At 42.2% G+C, this 15,530-nt stretch overlaps 2 protein-coding genes across 2 annotated transcripts; one reads left to right on the forward strand and one right to left on the reverse strand.

Annotated features, from left to right (window-relative positions):
• Positions 1-158: 158 nt before the first annotated feature.
• LOC112553361 lies at positions 159-3,159 on the reverse strand. Its single transcript, XM_025220533.1, has 4 exons — positions 2,795-3,159; positions 1,693-1,854; positions 1,277-1,369; positions 159-938 (listed from the first exon to the last, which is right to left on the reverse strand). The coding sequence occupies exons 1-4, from the start codon at positions 2,913-2,915 to the stop codon at positions 556-558; spliced, it is 759 nt and encodes a 252-aa protein (XP_025076318.1). The 5' UTR covers positions 2,916-3,159; the 3' UTR covers positions 159-555.
• A 1,616-nt stretch (positions 3,160-4,775) lies between these two features.
• On the forward strand, positions 4,776-12,459 carry LOC112553283 (radial spoke head protein 6 homolog A-like). The gene is given in 14 exon segments (XM_025220397.1): positions 4,776-5,067; positions 5,913-6,124; positions 6,606-6,792; positions 6,954-7,162; positions 7,611-7,752; positions 8,239-8,257; positions 8,985-9,089; positions 9,281-9,378; positions 9,701-9,752; positions 9,755-9,844; positions 9,948-10,060; positions 10,247-10,388; positions 10,758-10,884; positions 11,614-12,459. Coding segments are annotated over 14 exon segments (1,818 nt in total). The 5' UTR covers positions 4,776-4,998; the 3' UTR covers positions 11,867-12,459.
• The last annotated feature ends 3,071 nt before the right edge of the window (positions 12,460-15,530 follow it).

A 15,530-nucleotide genomic window follows, 5' to 3' on the forward strand; every position in this document is an offset into this window, starting at 1 on the left:
AATCGATCTTTTTAATGTATTTGAGTGTGTGTGCCACGATGCATATATTCATATGTAGTGATTGCATGTATCCATGTGTTTGTGACTGCGTGGAAGTATTAGTCTATCCAAAGAAGGAAGTCTCTGGCATTCCCAAGAAAGCACGAAATCAGACAAGCTTACCACAACATTCTATCACTTTATTTCGTTTGATCTTGACATAGACAATATAAAAGGTACACTGGCTGCTGGTGTGAGGGTCATTAACACACACTGTGACATACATTCTCATACAACACCAGCCTCGGTACAGACAAAGGTACATTCGTTCTCTTCTTCACCTCTCCTGGTCAATGTGCAATGAAGCACTGGCATGAAGAAGGTTTAGCCGGGGAGGTAAACAGTCATCTTGTTTTACAGTTGACTGAGCAAGAAAAGGGAGATAATGCAGGCAACTGCATGATTTCAATGGCGTCACACAGACACCTCAATCACAGGTTATTTACAAATATTTACTGCTGGCGAGATGTGTTCCAGCCAGTGCAGTTGTGACATGCTGTGATTGCAATACTTCTACTACACATCGCTGGAAAGTGGTTCCAGAAGCATCTTAATCAGACGGGACATCGATTTCACCTGCGATCTGGAACGGAACTTCAAACCAGAGTTATCTTGTACTTCCGGTTCAATTTGATAGGCCATGTCAACATCGGCGTTTAGCTCTTGTGCAGATGATGTGTTCGCCGGGAGATGGACACCTTGGGAGAAATCTAGACTCGTTTGGCCAGCGGAACCAAAATTAAAACAAACTAGATTAAAATTGAGAATTTTTATTCCCAAAGCGTCAACCTGCAGAGTTACACATCCGGAAATGTGTAAGTTCTTGAAAGCAAGGTTGGTGAGCTGGATACACACCTGAGCTACTGGTACGCCGACACAAAACGATGGAGGATTTGAAACTGCAGCAAAAAGTGAAGTTGAGTTAACAAAAAGGCGACCAAGGATTTTACAATAGTTCAGAGCGCAGACAGAGAGAGAGAGAGAGAGAGAGAGAGAGAGAGAGAGAGAGAGAGAGAGAGAGAGAGAGAGAGAGAGAGAAAATGAATTATGCGAAAAACAGACGAACTCTCACACACACACACACACAAGCAGACAGGCAAAGTGAGACTAGCAGGCAGAGACAAAGAAACATAATTTGTTGAGAACGCAAGCTTAATTTTTTATAACTACAGCAATGAAGACCGGCAATGAACCTCTAGAACTGGAAAAAAATAATCGAAGAGAAGATCATACTCACTACTTATAGCCTCTTTGAAGATCACATTGCCATTGTAAGTCAGACTAAAGATGAGGCCGACCGGCTGGAGGCTATAAGCCAGATTACCACACACTGCAACATTCAGTCATCGGCGTAAATAAGCATCTCATTATCCTTCTCTTAGCCTTCCTCTTTTTCATCTATGTTCTTTGCCACTCATCAAATTCCTATTAATTAGTTAAATACATTTGTTAGTTTGATTGTTCTTTAGTGTGAAAATATAAATACAATGTTTTCAATAAGGCAGAACGTGTGTGAATAGACTTTAGCTATTAAAACTGAATGACATGTCAATCATCATGATACGCGCTTCTTCATCTCCAACTCCTACACAGACACTCTTTCTCCCACCTCTCCCATACAGATACACATCCACCCATGGAGTCACCGCTTACCCTTTGCATCGAAATTCTTTATTTTGATGTCGATGCAGCAACTGCAAGACGATAATGTGCACGTGCAGCCAATGGGTACAAGTGTTGCCTCTTCTCCCAGCAGGTCTAACAGTTGCTGGATCTTCCTCAAGTCTCTTGCTGTAACTACAGGCCCGGCTACTTCTGCAACAGAATGATGGAAGCTGTAAGACACAAAATAAAGTTTTAAAAGGAATTTCTTTTATTTTTCGTCTCTTTAATGGTACTAGCTATGCTATGCTAATCTGTCGTTACTGGTGGTTAAGGGGAAAACTAAGTGGACGAACTTTGCCACTTCGTTGGTCTTGCATTCCACGTACAAACTTCAGAATGCTTGGAGTTTTTCTGTATCATCTTGCAGGGTCCACGTCTGACACCCACACAGCTGGACGGAAGCTGGGGACTTGTACAGTCTGTACATGGTGGCCATCTGATGGTACAGCAGGATGGGAGCGATGAGGACTTGTACAGTCTGCACTCGGTAGCAAACCTAATTGTATTGCTGTGCCTTATCTTGTTCAGTCTGGTCATTGCTGCTGTTTCAATCCTAATACTGCCATCTTTGGAAAAGGTATTGAAAGCTGTTTACATCCTCGGACTGTACATCGTTCATGTAAATTACTGCTTTGCCATTTCATCCACATAGCTTGTCTATTGGTAATGTACACCAGGAACCGCTATTTGCAAGTCAAGCCGTGTAAGCTCGTCTGGTTCGGCCACGTGACCCTGCACGACATTAGGAGGTGGTCAGAGCAAAGAACTGGCTTACTACCATGAAGTAGAGGACTAGTCGACCGTTGTGGGAAGGGACTTCTCACTGTCTCCAGGGTGAGTGGCAGGCCTCGTTAACTGGCGACTCCATCCATGTGTCCACCTAGCGACTGGTCAACAGACATTTTAATGAATTTTGAACAGTGTCTTGTAGTTCACTGTTGCTGCCTGTATTAAATACATTCGTTTCAAAGCGCTGGTTGCAGACGTTGTTTCTTCTTCCTCTGTCTCCCTTGAACCTTTTTGAAAAAAAGGAAGGAGCTAATAGTTTTCATATCTATACACAATAAAGCGGAATGTCGAAAGAACACACCTTCTTCCGAAGAACTCTCTTGCACCTCCAACAATCGAGCGATAACAACATCAGAATGATCAGCATCTGAGAAGGAAACTGTCGTCAGACAAACGAACAGCAAGAGCAGCAACGACGACATTGTAAGAGAATGAGATCCCTTCAGTCCCGACACTGCTGGGCAGAGAGTCCGTAGTTTTCAGTGCAGATGAAGAAAGATCCCGGATGATGCGGACAGTGATGTCTTTAAAGGGATCGCCGTTGTTGGTTATATAGCCCCCCGACTGTGTCCTTTCTCTACTCTAGTGAAAGTTTAAACAACACCAAAGGCGACAAATTATTCAGGGGACAGTAAACTTAATTTTTCTGAGAATACGGGAGCCAGACAAGGGTTTTGCCGCCTTTGGACAATGGGAGTTGCATGACTGACTGTAAAGCAAGTTTCAGGAAGTATTAGCCACTCATCATTTAGCAAATCAAGTAGTCATTGTATTATAATTTAGAAGCGTGATTATTATTATTGAGTAGACAACACAATAGGTCATCGGAAATATATAATTAATCATTTTCTATTGCCACTTAATGAAGCAGGACCTTGGATTCTGCTCTCGTGCAACACAATGAACACGGGGTGATCTATGAATATCCTTAAACTGCCCACTGAGTAGATCATGTGTATTTATAGTATTAAAATTACATCATAATCATCAAGATGGAATGAGCTGATCAACCACCAAAAAGGAACTAAATGAAGATAATGACGGCAGTGCTGATAATTCAGACTAGAAGAACACCTCTATCAGACTCCATATTGAATGTTATGATGCAGAATAAAGAGGTTTCAATTTAAAGGTGATGTACTGTCCTTAACAACCCAGTCTAATACAACATGGAGACTTGGTAATGTTCTGAAAATGTTGTCTCTGCTCAACCCCTACGTTAGCCAAGTTAATCACTAATGATTCAGTAAAATTCTAGTTTTGTTAGCCGTGGCATACTTGTCCAGAAACAGTGATAAAACATGCTAGACAACTGACATACATGTTTTCATGAGTTTGTAAATTTTGTTAAAATCACTTAGCGAGTAACGCTTGTACTCATAGCAGCAAATAGTGACAAGACTTATTGGATTTATTTTTTACTTTTACTAGTAAATCCTACGAAAGCAAACATGGAAATCAAATAAAGCTTTGAAGATTTCCTGTTTACAAACATCACATTAAGAAGTATGCACACAAAACATCTTCACTTGAGTATTTTCTTGCACTTTTCAAATAGAAGATACCATACACAACAACAAATTTTTGTCGTCACTCATCATCTTACAAACGTTTGATCGGCCTCGAAGTTGCATGTGCAAGGGACGTAGACGCGTCGTCCATTCTTACAAGGGAGATAACAATCCACCCACCCCCCGTCCCCAACAACTTCATAAGAAAATTGCAGTGGGTCGTTTGTTCTCCACAGATATTAAAATAAAATTTTTGACCTTTTTTAAGTTTTCATTACAAAGGGGGACTAGTGCTATTGGCTGAAAATCATGATGCCAATTAGGATTATCTTTCTTGGAAAGTAAAACAATGTCACTTTCCTGACCGCTGGAATGTACCCGAGTTTAGAGAGAGTTGAAAGAGGTTTCGAGAAACTTCATGCAACTAAACAGCACAGTAATGCAAAACAGGCCCACAGATTCCATCCGACCCGTTTGTAATACCTTCTTACTGTTATTCTTCTTATATTTTTCTCCCATGTCACGATACTTCTCTACTCAGTTCTTCTTTACTCTCAGCGAGTTAACGGCTCTCTGCATGGAGAACAAACACATCGTTCACGTCAATGAGCGCCAAGAATAATGCTGATTAGAAATGAAAGCAATCTTATCTCAGCACCATCCGTCCTCCGGTACTGTGGTTGTAATAAATAAACCATGGGAATTCTCCGGCGACCCCCTGGCCAGGAGAGGTCACCACGCGGAACAGCGTTTCTAACAGTGGGTCTAATTAATGAATATTTGATGTTGAGTCCGTGCTCTCTGGTGTGATTAAACTATAGTACGTGCACAGTTAAAGCCGCCTTCAGTGTGTCCGTCGGAGCTGGGTGGGTTGAACGAAGGTTCGAATCTCCTTCCCACTCAAAACGATGTCATTAGGACATGGCGCCCGATAGGCCCACAAAGAGGCTGCTCATGCAACCCAGTCCACAAGGTGCCTTGGTCAAGTACATTCATGTTTGAAGTCCACGTACTAACGCAAAATCGTTCTCTACATCGACGACATTCTTTACAGAAGGAAAGGGTAATGTTGAGGAGGAAAGATTCACACTTCGCTATGATAGCTGTCTCTTATTGCTTTTTCTGTTGGATATGAACACTTGTTGTTGTTTGTTCGTGAGTTTCCATTTCCAAGGAGATACAAAGGTGCTAAAGATATATGTTAGAAGACTTCGAATAACAAATTAATTCGTTGATATACTTGGAGATTGTTGGTTGGAAAAGATTTTGCTCGTGAGGACTGGAGTAAGCCATCCGTTGTAAGTTGCTCTTCTTTGTCTTCTTTCTGATTGATCTATATGTGTGTGTGTATGTGTGTGTGTGTGTGGATAAAATGGTATCAAGTTCTTAAAGGCAAGTGAAATGGCTGATTAGTCTTACGTGATACTCACGTTCTAGATGACACTGACGATCTGAATGGTTTCCGTCCACAATATCAGGTTTGGAAAAACCCACTGGTTTACAAGTGTCTAATATTGATTTATGAAGGTCATGTTTTAATTAAAATTTATTGTTATTTATTAACGTCTTGTTAGAATTGTTAAAATAACATTTTGTCACTAAAACTGTGTCAGGCTTAGTAAAATTTAGATATTCACGAAATGGGATGAGACCATCTCATATTCGTCTTTGGTTGCCCCTGCTTCACCGTAGTCCAAACAAACACAGAATGTGGTGGTAAGGTTTTCGTAAGGTATAAACAGCCAAAAGTTTCTGTGAATTTTCAGAATCGATAATATACTCATCAAAATAATCATTCGGTCCATTCCAGTGACCTCTTTGCATGTTCTGTCAAGACAGCCTGGGCATTGCCTGGGACTATCCTGTGAAGACACTGAAATAGCTTGTAGCTCTCTGGACTGTCCACAGCCTTCTAGTGTCCTGCAAAGCCTCTACACGATGAAAGCAGCCAAGGAAGTGCGTGGGTGGCTGGGAGTGCAGCCTCCGGAGCCACGCCCCCAACTGGACCTTGACCTTGGGGAAGACGCCTTCGTCAACAAACCACTGCCGCCACTCGAGCAGAACGTCCTCAACGCCAAGATGATGTTGATGACATCCTCTCGTCCCGATCAGGAATCTCTGTAGGATTTGAAATCTCCTCCTGCTCCTGCTCTTCCTGCTCTTCCTGCTCTTCTGCTCATCCTCCTCCTCATCCTCATCATCATCCTCATCCTCATCATCATCGTCGTCGTCGTCGTCAATAAAAATATTATTCTCAGTCTGATATACCTATTGTTATTATTAGTCTAACCTTACATCTATCAACCTGTCAACCTCTCTGCTTCACTTTCCCTAGCCCTTGAAATTCAGCCTCGTCGTCGTTCTTTCCACCGTTTTCCTTCACTCTAAAAGCTAAATCTTGCAACGTAACTGGTTAAGACAACAGTCTAAAAAAAACTATTTTGAAAGTTCTGATGAGTATAGAACATCAGTTTTATATTTTTCTTACTATTTTCTTATTTATAACGGTACTTGTAAGTTGACTACCCCGGATATAATGATAAACACTTAGGGAAGAACTAGCAACTATCTCCCATCACCTGCTCATCTTCTGTGTTACAGTTACGAGCACATGGCCACCCTGATAGCCACTGCTCTCGACACCAAGTCGGGTAACGCAGTTGATGAGCTGGAGAGTCTGAGCAGTCGGCTCAAAGACACGCGCATGCGCACTCGATGCGTTTTCAAGGAGAGCGATGGCGACCAGAGACAGTGGGAATTCTCTTGTGCAGAGTGGGATCTTTTTCAGGTCATTATTTCTGCAATTTCTCTGTCGAATCTGTAGGCCATCTCCAACAGTATTGTGGCAAACATTTCAGAAAAGGGAAGCTATCACAGGAATAGTTCTGCTTAGCACAGTTGTGTCCCTTTGTGCCAAGGAAAAAGAATTTTTTGTTTTCTCTGTTGCAGACGATTGCTCGTCCTATGCCTAACGCAGAGCCACAGAGCTATTCACGACTTCTGGAGGAGGAGAGGGAAGAGTTCCTGTGCCTTCCCAACTTGATGCACCAGGCGCACCTTTTCTCCATCTGTGGGGTCGGGTTGTCGTCTGCCTTTTACGTCCAAGTAACTCTAGCGCTTCGAGAGCTTGCCATAGCATGGCCATTCGTGTCCCTCAGGTTTGTTACACATCCACCATCCCCCAGTCCTTCGACCCCCACTCATTTCTTTTTCCTTGCTCCTTCACTTTTAGTGGTTTTTCTAACAGTTTACTTTATATAAAAAATATTGTGGTTTACTCCTTACTCCCTAACTTGTCCCTTTCTGCACAACACATTTTTAGCATTAAACACTTTATGCCTTAAATCTTAGTTAGATAAACAGTTTTAATGAACAGTGCACACTACGATTTCAGATTTTTTAAAGAACTAAAATTAAGAAATAAAATAAAAGTGTTTAAGACAGACTTGCGTTCCTGTCATCAAATGGCAACTAAATGACACTGAAGCTATTTTTGAAGAAAAGTTTCTAAATTTGCTTCCTTAAAACAATTGTAAGTTTTGTTGTAATATGCAGCTAGCCCGCGAATGACAGACGACTAAGTAACGGTATTCATGTTGTCTACAGGCTGTGGGGGGTGGTTCACGGGATCCGCGGTAGCTACACAGTAGCTGAGGGGGAGCTGCGAGAAGGGGAGTACGACACCGACATCAGCGACGACGATGATGTTGATGAGGAGAAGGGGCACCTGACAGGCGCAGACTTCAAGGTGACTAGTGGCCACGTGACCAGCTCTAAGGACTCACGTGATCATTATTATTACAATTATTTTCTAGCTGAGAAAAACCCCCATCGTGGGTTGCACATGAGAGATTTTGCTTGCGCGTGATAAACTCGAGGCGATAAGCGTAGGCTACGCATGATAAATGTGTAAATATGTGTGTACGATACGTGTCGTCTCACATTTTCTTACTGTAGGCTGTTTGTCAACAAGCTTTTGCATGCCTGTTGTATGCGTGTGCATGTGATGGCGAGGAGGGTCTTAAAGTGAGCATTGAGTTCTCGCATGAACTATGAACTGTAGTGACACCTGGAAGGTGAATCTGCGCGTGACCTCAAGTGTAACCAAGGAGTGAACTTGCGTGCGTACGTGTGCGTGTGCGTGTGCGTGTGTGTGTGCTCCTGTAAGAGAATCAGTGTTCTACTTGGATACGAATGGACTCCCACATTTATTTATTTGTTTATTTATTTGCAGGATGACGTTTCGTCTGATGGTGAGCAAGCAGCGATGTGTCCACATCTTATGCATATTTAAAAGATGCTGTGACTTTTTGAGAAATATACTTTATCTAAAAAGACATATTCCTTCTTTCTTGCGGAGCTCTCAAACTTCTCTCTATTTACTTTACAGAATACATCCTTAAAGCTGTAGATAATGTTGGGCCTTCTGATGAAGCAGGACAAGGGCTGAAGTCTGTCACTAAATAGGAGCAATGTGTCATTGCCGAGGGCGGGTGGCATCAAGGTTTTCCAATTATTAAATTTCAGAAACAGAGATTTTAAATCAGTATCACCGAACGAGAACAGAGACAGGAAGAACAGGGAGAACTTCAGAACTTTTACTAAAGATGAACGCTTCTGCTTTATCTTCATTTAGTTTTAGCTTTTCTTTGGTCATCCATAATCCAAAATGTCATTCTGAATTTTGGATGCGATGTGGATGAGCGGAAGAGCAGATGTAATTAACTATCATCTACAGCAGAATAATGTTGAAAGAGAATGAGTTTGAGTCAGACTGATGAAGTGATGACACCTACTTCATGGTAACTTGTTTTCTGTCAGCCAAACAGCGGGTTTTTTTGTTTTTATTTTGTTCTATGCTCCTGGACATCGGCCATTGTTAAGTTTCGTAATTAGGCTAAAGACTAAAGACTTTATTGTAAAGATTAATTGTAAAAATAAATTGGATACCAAGAAACCTTTCCTTGTTGTATTTTGCAGAAATGACCGACGATATAAAACCAGTATATAAACCACCATGGAAAATCCCATGCGAACCTGCTGGCACCGGCCTCAACAAGAAAGTCTACTTTGTCTGTAGTCAGCGTGAGTAGACCTCACTAGAATATTCCTCCATACAAGTGAAAGTCGTTGTCCACTTTTCATTAAACTGGTGAAAATTATTAGTCATACTGTTTGTGAATTGATTTGCCTTAATTACTTTTCACTTAGTCTGTTCGTTAGCGATTGCAATTTGTTTCTCAAGAACTGACGAAATGTTCTGGCCACTGTCTCAGCGGGGATGCCGTGGACACGTTTGCCCCACGTGACTCCTGCTCAGGTCACCGCAGCCAGGAGGATCCGCAAGTTCTTCACGGGGGACCTCGATCATCAGGTAGGTGCCAGCCATTCTTTTGCTTGTTCTTATGTCTGAAAAAAAGAGGACTCTTCGTGGGACGGCCAGTCAGCACAAAAGCATACTGATAACCTGATTGTATTCCTAAAAAAATATATATGTAATTTTTTTTGTTTGATAAAAGTTTTTATTTGATTATTATAATTTATTATTTATTCATGTCATTAATTGGTAATTTCGTTTTAAGATATCTAAGTAAAATATAAATATAAAACACATAAATATAATAAACCCTTATGGTCTTTAGATACTGATTACGTGATTTTATATATATAAATTTACGTGCTTTCTACGTCTTCAGCTGAAGACTTTCCCCCCATTTCCGGGTACAGAGAGGAATTACCTGCGAGCACAATTGCCCGCATCAGCGCCTGCACCCACATCTCACCCAACGGCGTGTTCAAGTTTGAAGAGGACGGAGAGGAGGAAGAGGAGACAGCGCAGGGTCAGTGGACCTTCTGTCACGCACTCTAATCATTTTACTACAGATTTTAGTGATCATCAACTTTCGGTATAATGAACTCTTACTTTTGAGCTTCTTACCACAGGTGCTCGGGACACGTTCATTGTGGACCCCGACTTCCCAGGCCTCAGTCTGCGTGAACTCACCGACCCCAGCCTCATGTTCTGGGTACACCACGCTCCCTTCATCTTGCCGCAGGTATTTTCATGTCAGAATGTGCATGCGTGGGTGTGAGTGTGTGTGTGTGAGTGAGAGAGAGAGAGAGAGAAAGTGTGTGTGTGTGTAGGTGCGCTACTTATTATTCTAGGCAAAGGTCATTTGTTTCCGTTGAACATATTAGTTTTGTGTGTCGTCTGTTACTACTGAATGCACCTTGTCTGACAGGGTCGCACAAGTTGGTTTAATCCCGTCACCCGAGCAGCAGGAGAGGAAGATGACGAGGAGGACGTTGAGGAAAGAAATGAACCGGACGAACCGGAACCGGAACTTGGACCACCGCTGCTTACACCGATAGCAGAGGACAAGGGTAAGAAGAGACATTTCACTATCGAGCTTTTTCCAAACAAAAGTTTATTTTATGTTTATACTTCAATAACTGCACAATGTGTGTTAGAAGATCTCGTTTCTCTCTGTCACTCGAAATGATCTGGACGATACAAACACACATTTCAGAAACCATTGTCGTCATTAGTAAACCCAACTCGCTTACCAATGTAGAAATGCGAAAGCCTTTTCTGAAGAAATTGTGTCTTTTAAGCATTGAATTTCGAAGCTATTCATCATTCATTATTCACTATATCACGAATCACATGGTGAGCTTCTGCATAACCGAACGAACGGAGGGCAGATACTTCATACACCAGGTGACCTCGTGACCTTTTTGTGTGGTTGCTAGGTGTGAGAGAGGGAACACCACCGTGGATAGCGCGAGCTTCGTCTCGACTGGTGCCAGAATACGCCCTCGCCTACCTGCAGTCCACCCTGTGGCCTGGCGCTGTTGCTGTTGCTGCTGACAAAGGCAGGTATGTCACAAAAGGACTCAGACCCTCAGGGACAACAGCAGCAACTGGCTTTGTCCTAAATGGTGGCTTTTTCTTTGTTTCCTGTGCTGGCTTTCTCTCCTCACTAACTGTTGATCACGAATGCGACAAATGCCAGCTAACAGATTAAACAGTACGGAGAGAACACAGGGAAGATAATAAATCAAACATTAAGTGCTTTGGGAATTATCTTCACGGTTAGATATCACAGAACAAGAACTCAGAAAGATTAGCTAGGTAAACTCCAAAGACACACAATTTGTTGAGTATGAAACATGTAGGTAAGAATGCGTTTAAAAATGGAACGAAACTGGAAAATAATTCTGAATTTAGTTTAATTAAAAGTAAGACCAAAACCGAAATACGTAGACAGAGATAGAATAATACATTGGAATGAAAATATATATTGGTATCCTTCTGCTTCATGCAAATCTTCCATCACGATGATGGTCGGTGCATGGCACCAGGTGCACTGTGGTGCAACTGATGTCACTGGCTGCATCATCATTCCTCAAGCAGACACGTTCTTGAGGAACCCTGCAGACAGAAAAGCTAACATATCCTTCATTCAGTACCAGCAAAAAAACATTAAAGCTAAAAAAATTAAGATTAATCTGCATGCTTTACTTTCGCTGAACATGTGACAAAGGTCGAGCGATAAAAGTTTCCTTTATTATCCTAATAAAATATACTTGTTCTTTCCAATAACAGGTTTTTCGAAAATCTGTACGTCGGCTGGGGTCAGAAATGTCTGCCTGACAACTTTGACCCCGCAGTACCTGAGTTTCCGATGGAAGAGTTCCCCACGGGGCCAGAAGTCATCGAGGCCGATGACCCGTCACCGGAAACGGAAGCTGCTATACGTGCAGCAATGCGGGAACAGGAAGCAGCCAACGAAGAAGGAGATGACGTCGAGGACGGTATCATCGACGACGATGACGCTGGACCAGACCTGTCTGACTAGGAGTCCTCATATTCAGTCGACTTCGTCTTTGGGTTGGTGACCCTGCGCGTGCCAACAGATTGATTTGAAAGTCTGTGTCCTTTGGCCTCGTGTCCCCGACACCGTGTGGCGTGGGAGGATGAAGTTTACATTCAAGTGATTATTGTTAAACCAAGGTCCACAGAATTAAAGTGAGGAAGGGCTTGTAGTAAACAATTTTATTTCGTTGAGCAGTTTTAAAACATTTTAAGTGCGCTGTGTTTACATCCTGGTGTCAGCAGAGTGCTGTCTAAAGTATTTGCTCAGTCATCTGTGAGGATGGAGATAAACTGTCGATCGATGGCTGTCGACAATCGGCGTGCTTGCTTGTGTGCATGCGTGTGTGAAAAATCTGTTCGTGAGCAGCACATCCAGAAAATTAAATAGTCTGTATTTGGTTTGTTATAAAGACAGCCTCCAGGCTGGTCCCTGTGGACGAAGCACTATGCTCCACCATGCTCTGCATGAATTAACACTGTGGCTTATTGGTACAGTTCCATAATGCTTAATTAATACTTTAAATATTTAACAAAGAGTAGAATTCTAAATAAATAAATTTCTTGCATAAAATGATATTATAACAGCGTGTAAAAAAAGTACAATATTTATTTTGTCTGGGAAAAGATTACATAGATGGAAACGTATTCCCTTCAGAAAAGGAACAAAATTTTAATGGCTTCCACGGTTCCAGGAAAGGAAAGCAGGAAGCAAGGATAGAGTGACAATTGGAACTTACTGTTTGACAGACAGACGGACAAACAGACAGACAGACAGACAGACAGACAGACAGAAATTATAAGACCCAAATCATAACATTCATAGCAAATAAAATATAAAGAACTGTGTTCATAAAACTTCAGAAGCTGTAGCTTCCTCACACATTAACAAATAACATAATCAATCTTGCTTTGTAGCCTTGGGAACATCTCCGTGGTCTCACATCATTGAAACACGAACAGTGAGACATAAACATTCATTTACACTCTGTTCGAGAAGGAGACGACACACATCTGGAAGTGTGAAAGCCTTCTTCTCAACAAAGATGATCCTTTGTCATCATCACAAGTAGTCCTTAATAGCATGTGTAAACTCGCGCGCGCACACACACACAAATATATAATTCGTACTTAAGTCAAACTACAGAAATCAGTTCTTGTCAGTTGTGCTACTTTGCTGTTGTTGCTCTTTTCTTTATGCACGATCCTACACTGCCATGTGTCCACTATCCGGGTAGACCAAAGCAGTTTATATGTGTGAAACTTTATTCACCAATCAATATCACATCTCATTAATGCTCATTGTTTCAGTTTACACAACATGCTCTCGTAACAGCTTTGTTTTTAGTTGCGAGTTTGTTATGATGGATGTTGACAACGACCTGCAGCAGACGGTGAGCTCCTACCATCTGACGACAACTCAGTAATGACATTGCACGGGTGGCTGGGCGGGTGTCTGACTGAGAGACTGTTGAGAACAAAGAGAAGTCTCTGGGGACCTGAAACCAGTTTCGTTTACTGGCGGCGACTGATGACAACAATTCTGCACGCGCACCCAGTCAGTTGCGACTCGGCACGTGGGACAGAGGTGTTGTGACTAACTTGCACGGATACCCCGGGTAGTCACTTTCACACTTTCACTTTTGCCGTCTGTTCGTCAAATATTCAGCGTGGAACGGAACAGATTTCAGTTAGGTTTGACAAGAGTAACTACTAGTCTGTACTTCCATAATTGCTTTGAAATCACTTATACGGGTATATATATAAATCTCCATCAGTTGTTTGGGATGTGAACGAGACAAGAAAAGGTTAAAAGTAACTATCAAGTAAAAAAAGTTTATTACTTCCCCCTACATGAAGCTTTTTATTTTTATTAGTGAGCACAAAGAACCTAAGATACAGGTTCAAAGATAAAGATAGTCTTCAGGAAAGAAGAGAAAGGACCTTAGAGAAATGAGTTAGGTAACCCAAGAAATCAAGCAGCAGCCTCATTGCTGTAGTTGTCGACAGACGATGCAAAATCCTCAACCGACGCGTCAGGGGGAGCAGGGACTTCATCAGTCACAGCATCAACGACTGAGGGAGAGTGAGACAACAACCACATCGCTACCATCGCCACATGTATCACCAGCACAACAGCCACCACCACTACCCTTCACCATCAAGTTTAAAACTTCCCCTTTCTCCAAATTCCAGTCCTGTGTCATCAAGCCCACCTGTCCAAGACATCGAGGATCTCCATGTCCGCTGTGGGTGCCTCAGTGAGTGCCATCAGAGTGGCTTCAGGTGTTGTGCCTCACATTGACTGGTCAGTAGATGGCGACACCAGTGCCAGCGTCCTCGTCAACCTGCCAGGTCACAGTTCACCAGGTGAATACCTGCAACCCCTCGGGGAGAAGCAGAGGTCAACGTGACCGGGGAGGGAACCGAAGGCGAGAGATCGAAACTCGCGAAGAGGAGGACGAGCAGCAGCAAATCATTGTCAAGGCGACGACGTCACAGCTACGTCACATCTCAACCGCTTCAGCTGTGAGTATCTCCCCCTGTGTGTGTGCTTGTCTGTCGTCCCTCAGTCATCGTCGCTTGTTATCTGTCAGAAAATAAATAAAACAACTTGTCGAGAACTACTTCATAACGACTAGCAGCTCATTACACAAATGAACCTGACTGACATCTTTTCCTGTACAATCAGTTTTATGAACTGTTTTGATTGTTTACGCTGGCTACTGGAAATAGATAGTTGTCTATATAATATAGCGAATATAGATATACAAATACAGATACAGTGAAAAGCTCATGCTGCTCTTGTCATATCGGCAAAATACACTTTTCGTTCTGCAAAACAAACAAGAAAGAGAGAAAAGTGGACGGACGAGTAACAGAACACATTTCATGAATATTTCAGTAATAATCTCTCGTTCAGGAGAAGTCGTTCACATCCAATTCAAGCTGCTTTTGCAAATTTCAATAAACCCAAATCTCTTCATTCTTTTCTTCAGAGAACTTGTATGCGTGTCCCATGTGTTCATTGTGTCCATGTGTTCATTGTGTTCCATGTGTTCCATGTGTTCCATGTGTGTCCTGTTCATTCTGTATACGACCATAATTCTACGAATGCCACTGGAACTATTTCCATGAAACCTTTTATACAGCTCATCGTTTCTTTGAAAGAATTTTTCATTATTTTTCTCTGTACCCAGGGAATCAACTAATTTTACAGAATGCTGATAAAGGTGTAATGATAGACTGATATTCAATTTGTTGTTTTGTTGTTCGTATTATACTCCTTTTTATACTCCCACGTTCGTTCTCTTTTCACGGTCCACGTTACCTTATTTTTATTGCTGCTTTCTACTCTTGTTTACAACTTATTTTCTGCAACACCTTTATGGAATCCATTGTGAATGCAAATCCAACTGCGCAGCACACAGTCACACACGCTCTGATGTTTTCATCCTCCAGCACTTCACCGATCTCTACTTCCCCAGATTAGCTCTTGCAATGGCCACCCCTATACCTGAGCCTGGAACAATGCCGGGCTGTATTTAAATGTTGGGGTTGTGATGACAGCGGGTGAGATGCCGGCATGAGAGAGGACAAACATTACAAGCTTCAGCCATTAGTGGATTGATTCTTACCTGGACACATCG

Source organism: Pomacea canaliculata, linkage group LG1 (assembly GCF_003073045.1).
Source record: "Pomacea canaliculata isolate SZHN2017 linkage group LG1, ASM307304v1, whole genome shotgun sequence".
Taxonomy (NCBI): domain Eukaryota; kingdom Metazoa; phylum Mollusca; class Gastropoda; order Architaenioglossa; family Ampullariidae; genus Pomacea; species Pomacea canaliculata.

Coding starts and splice junctions, on each gene's coding strand:
- LOC112553361 (XM_025220533.1), bottom strand. CDS start 2,915: ATGTCGTCGTTGCTGCTCTTGCTGTTCGTTTGTCTGACGACAGTTTCC. Junction 1,855..2,794: donor AGAGAGTTCTTCGGAAGAAG/GTGTGTTCTTTC, acceptor ATTCTGTTGCAG/AAGTAGCCGGGCCTGTAGTT. Junction 1,370..1,692: donor AAAGAATTTCGATGCAAAGG/GTAAGCGGTGAC, acceptor TGAATGTTGCAG/TGTGTGGTAATCTGGCTTAT.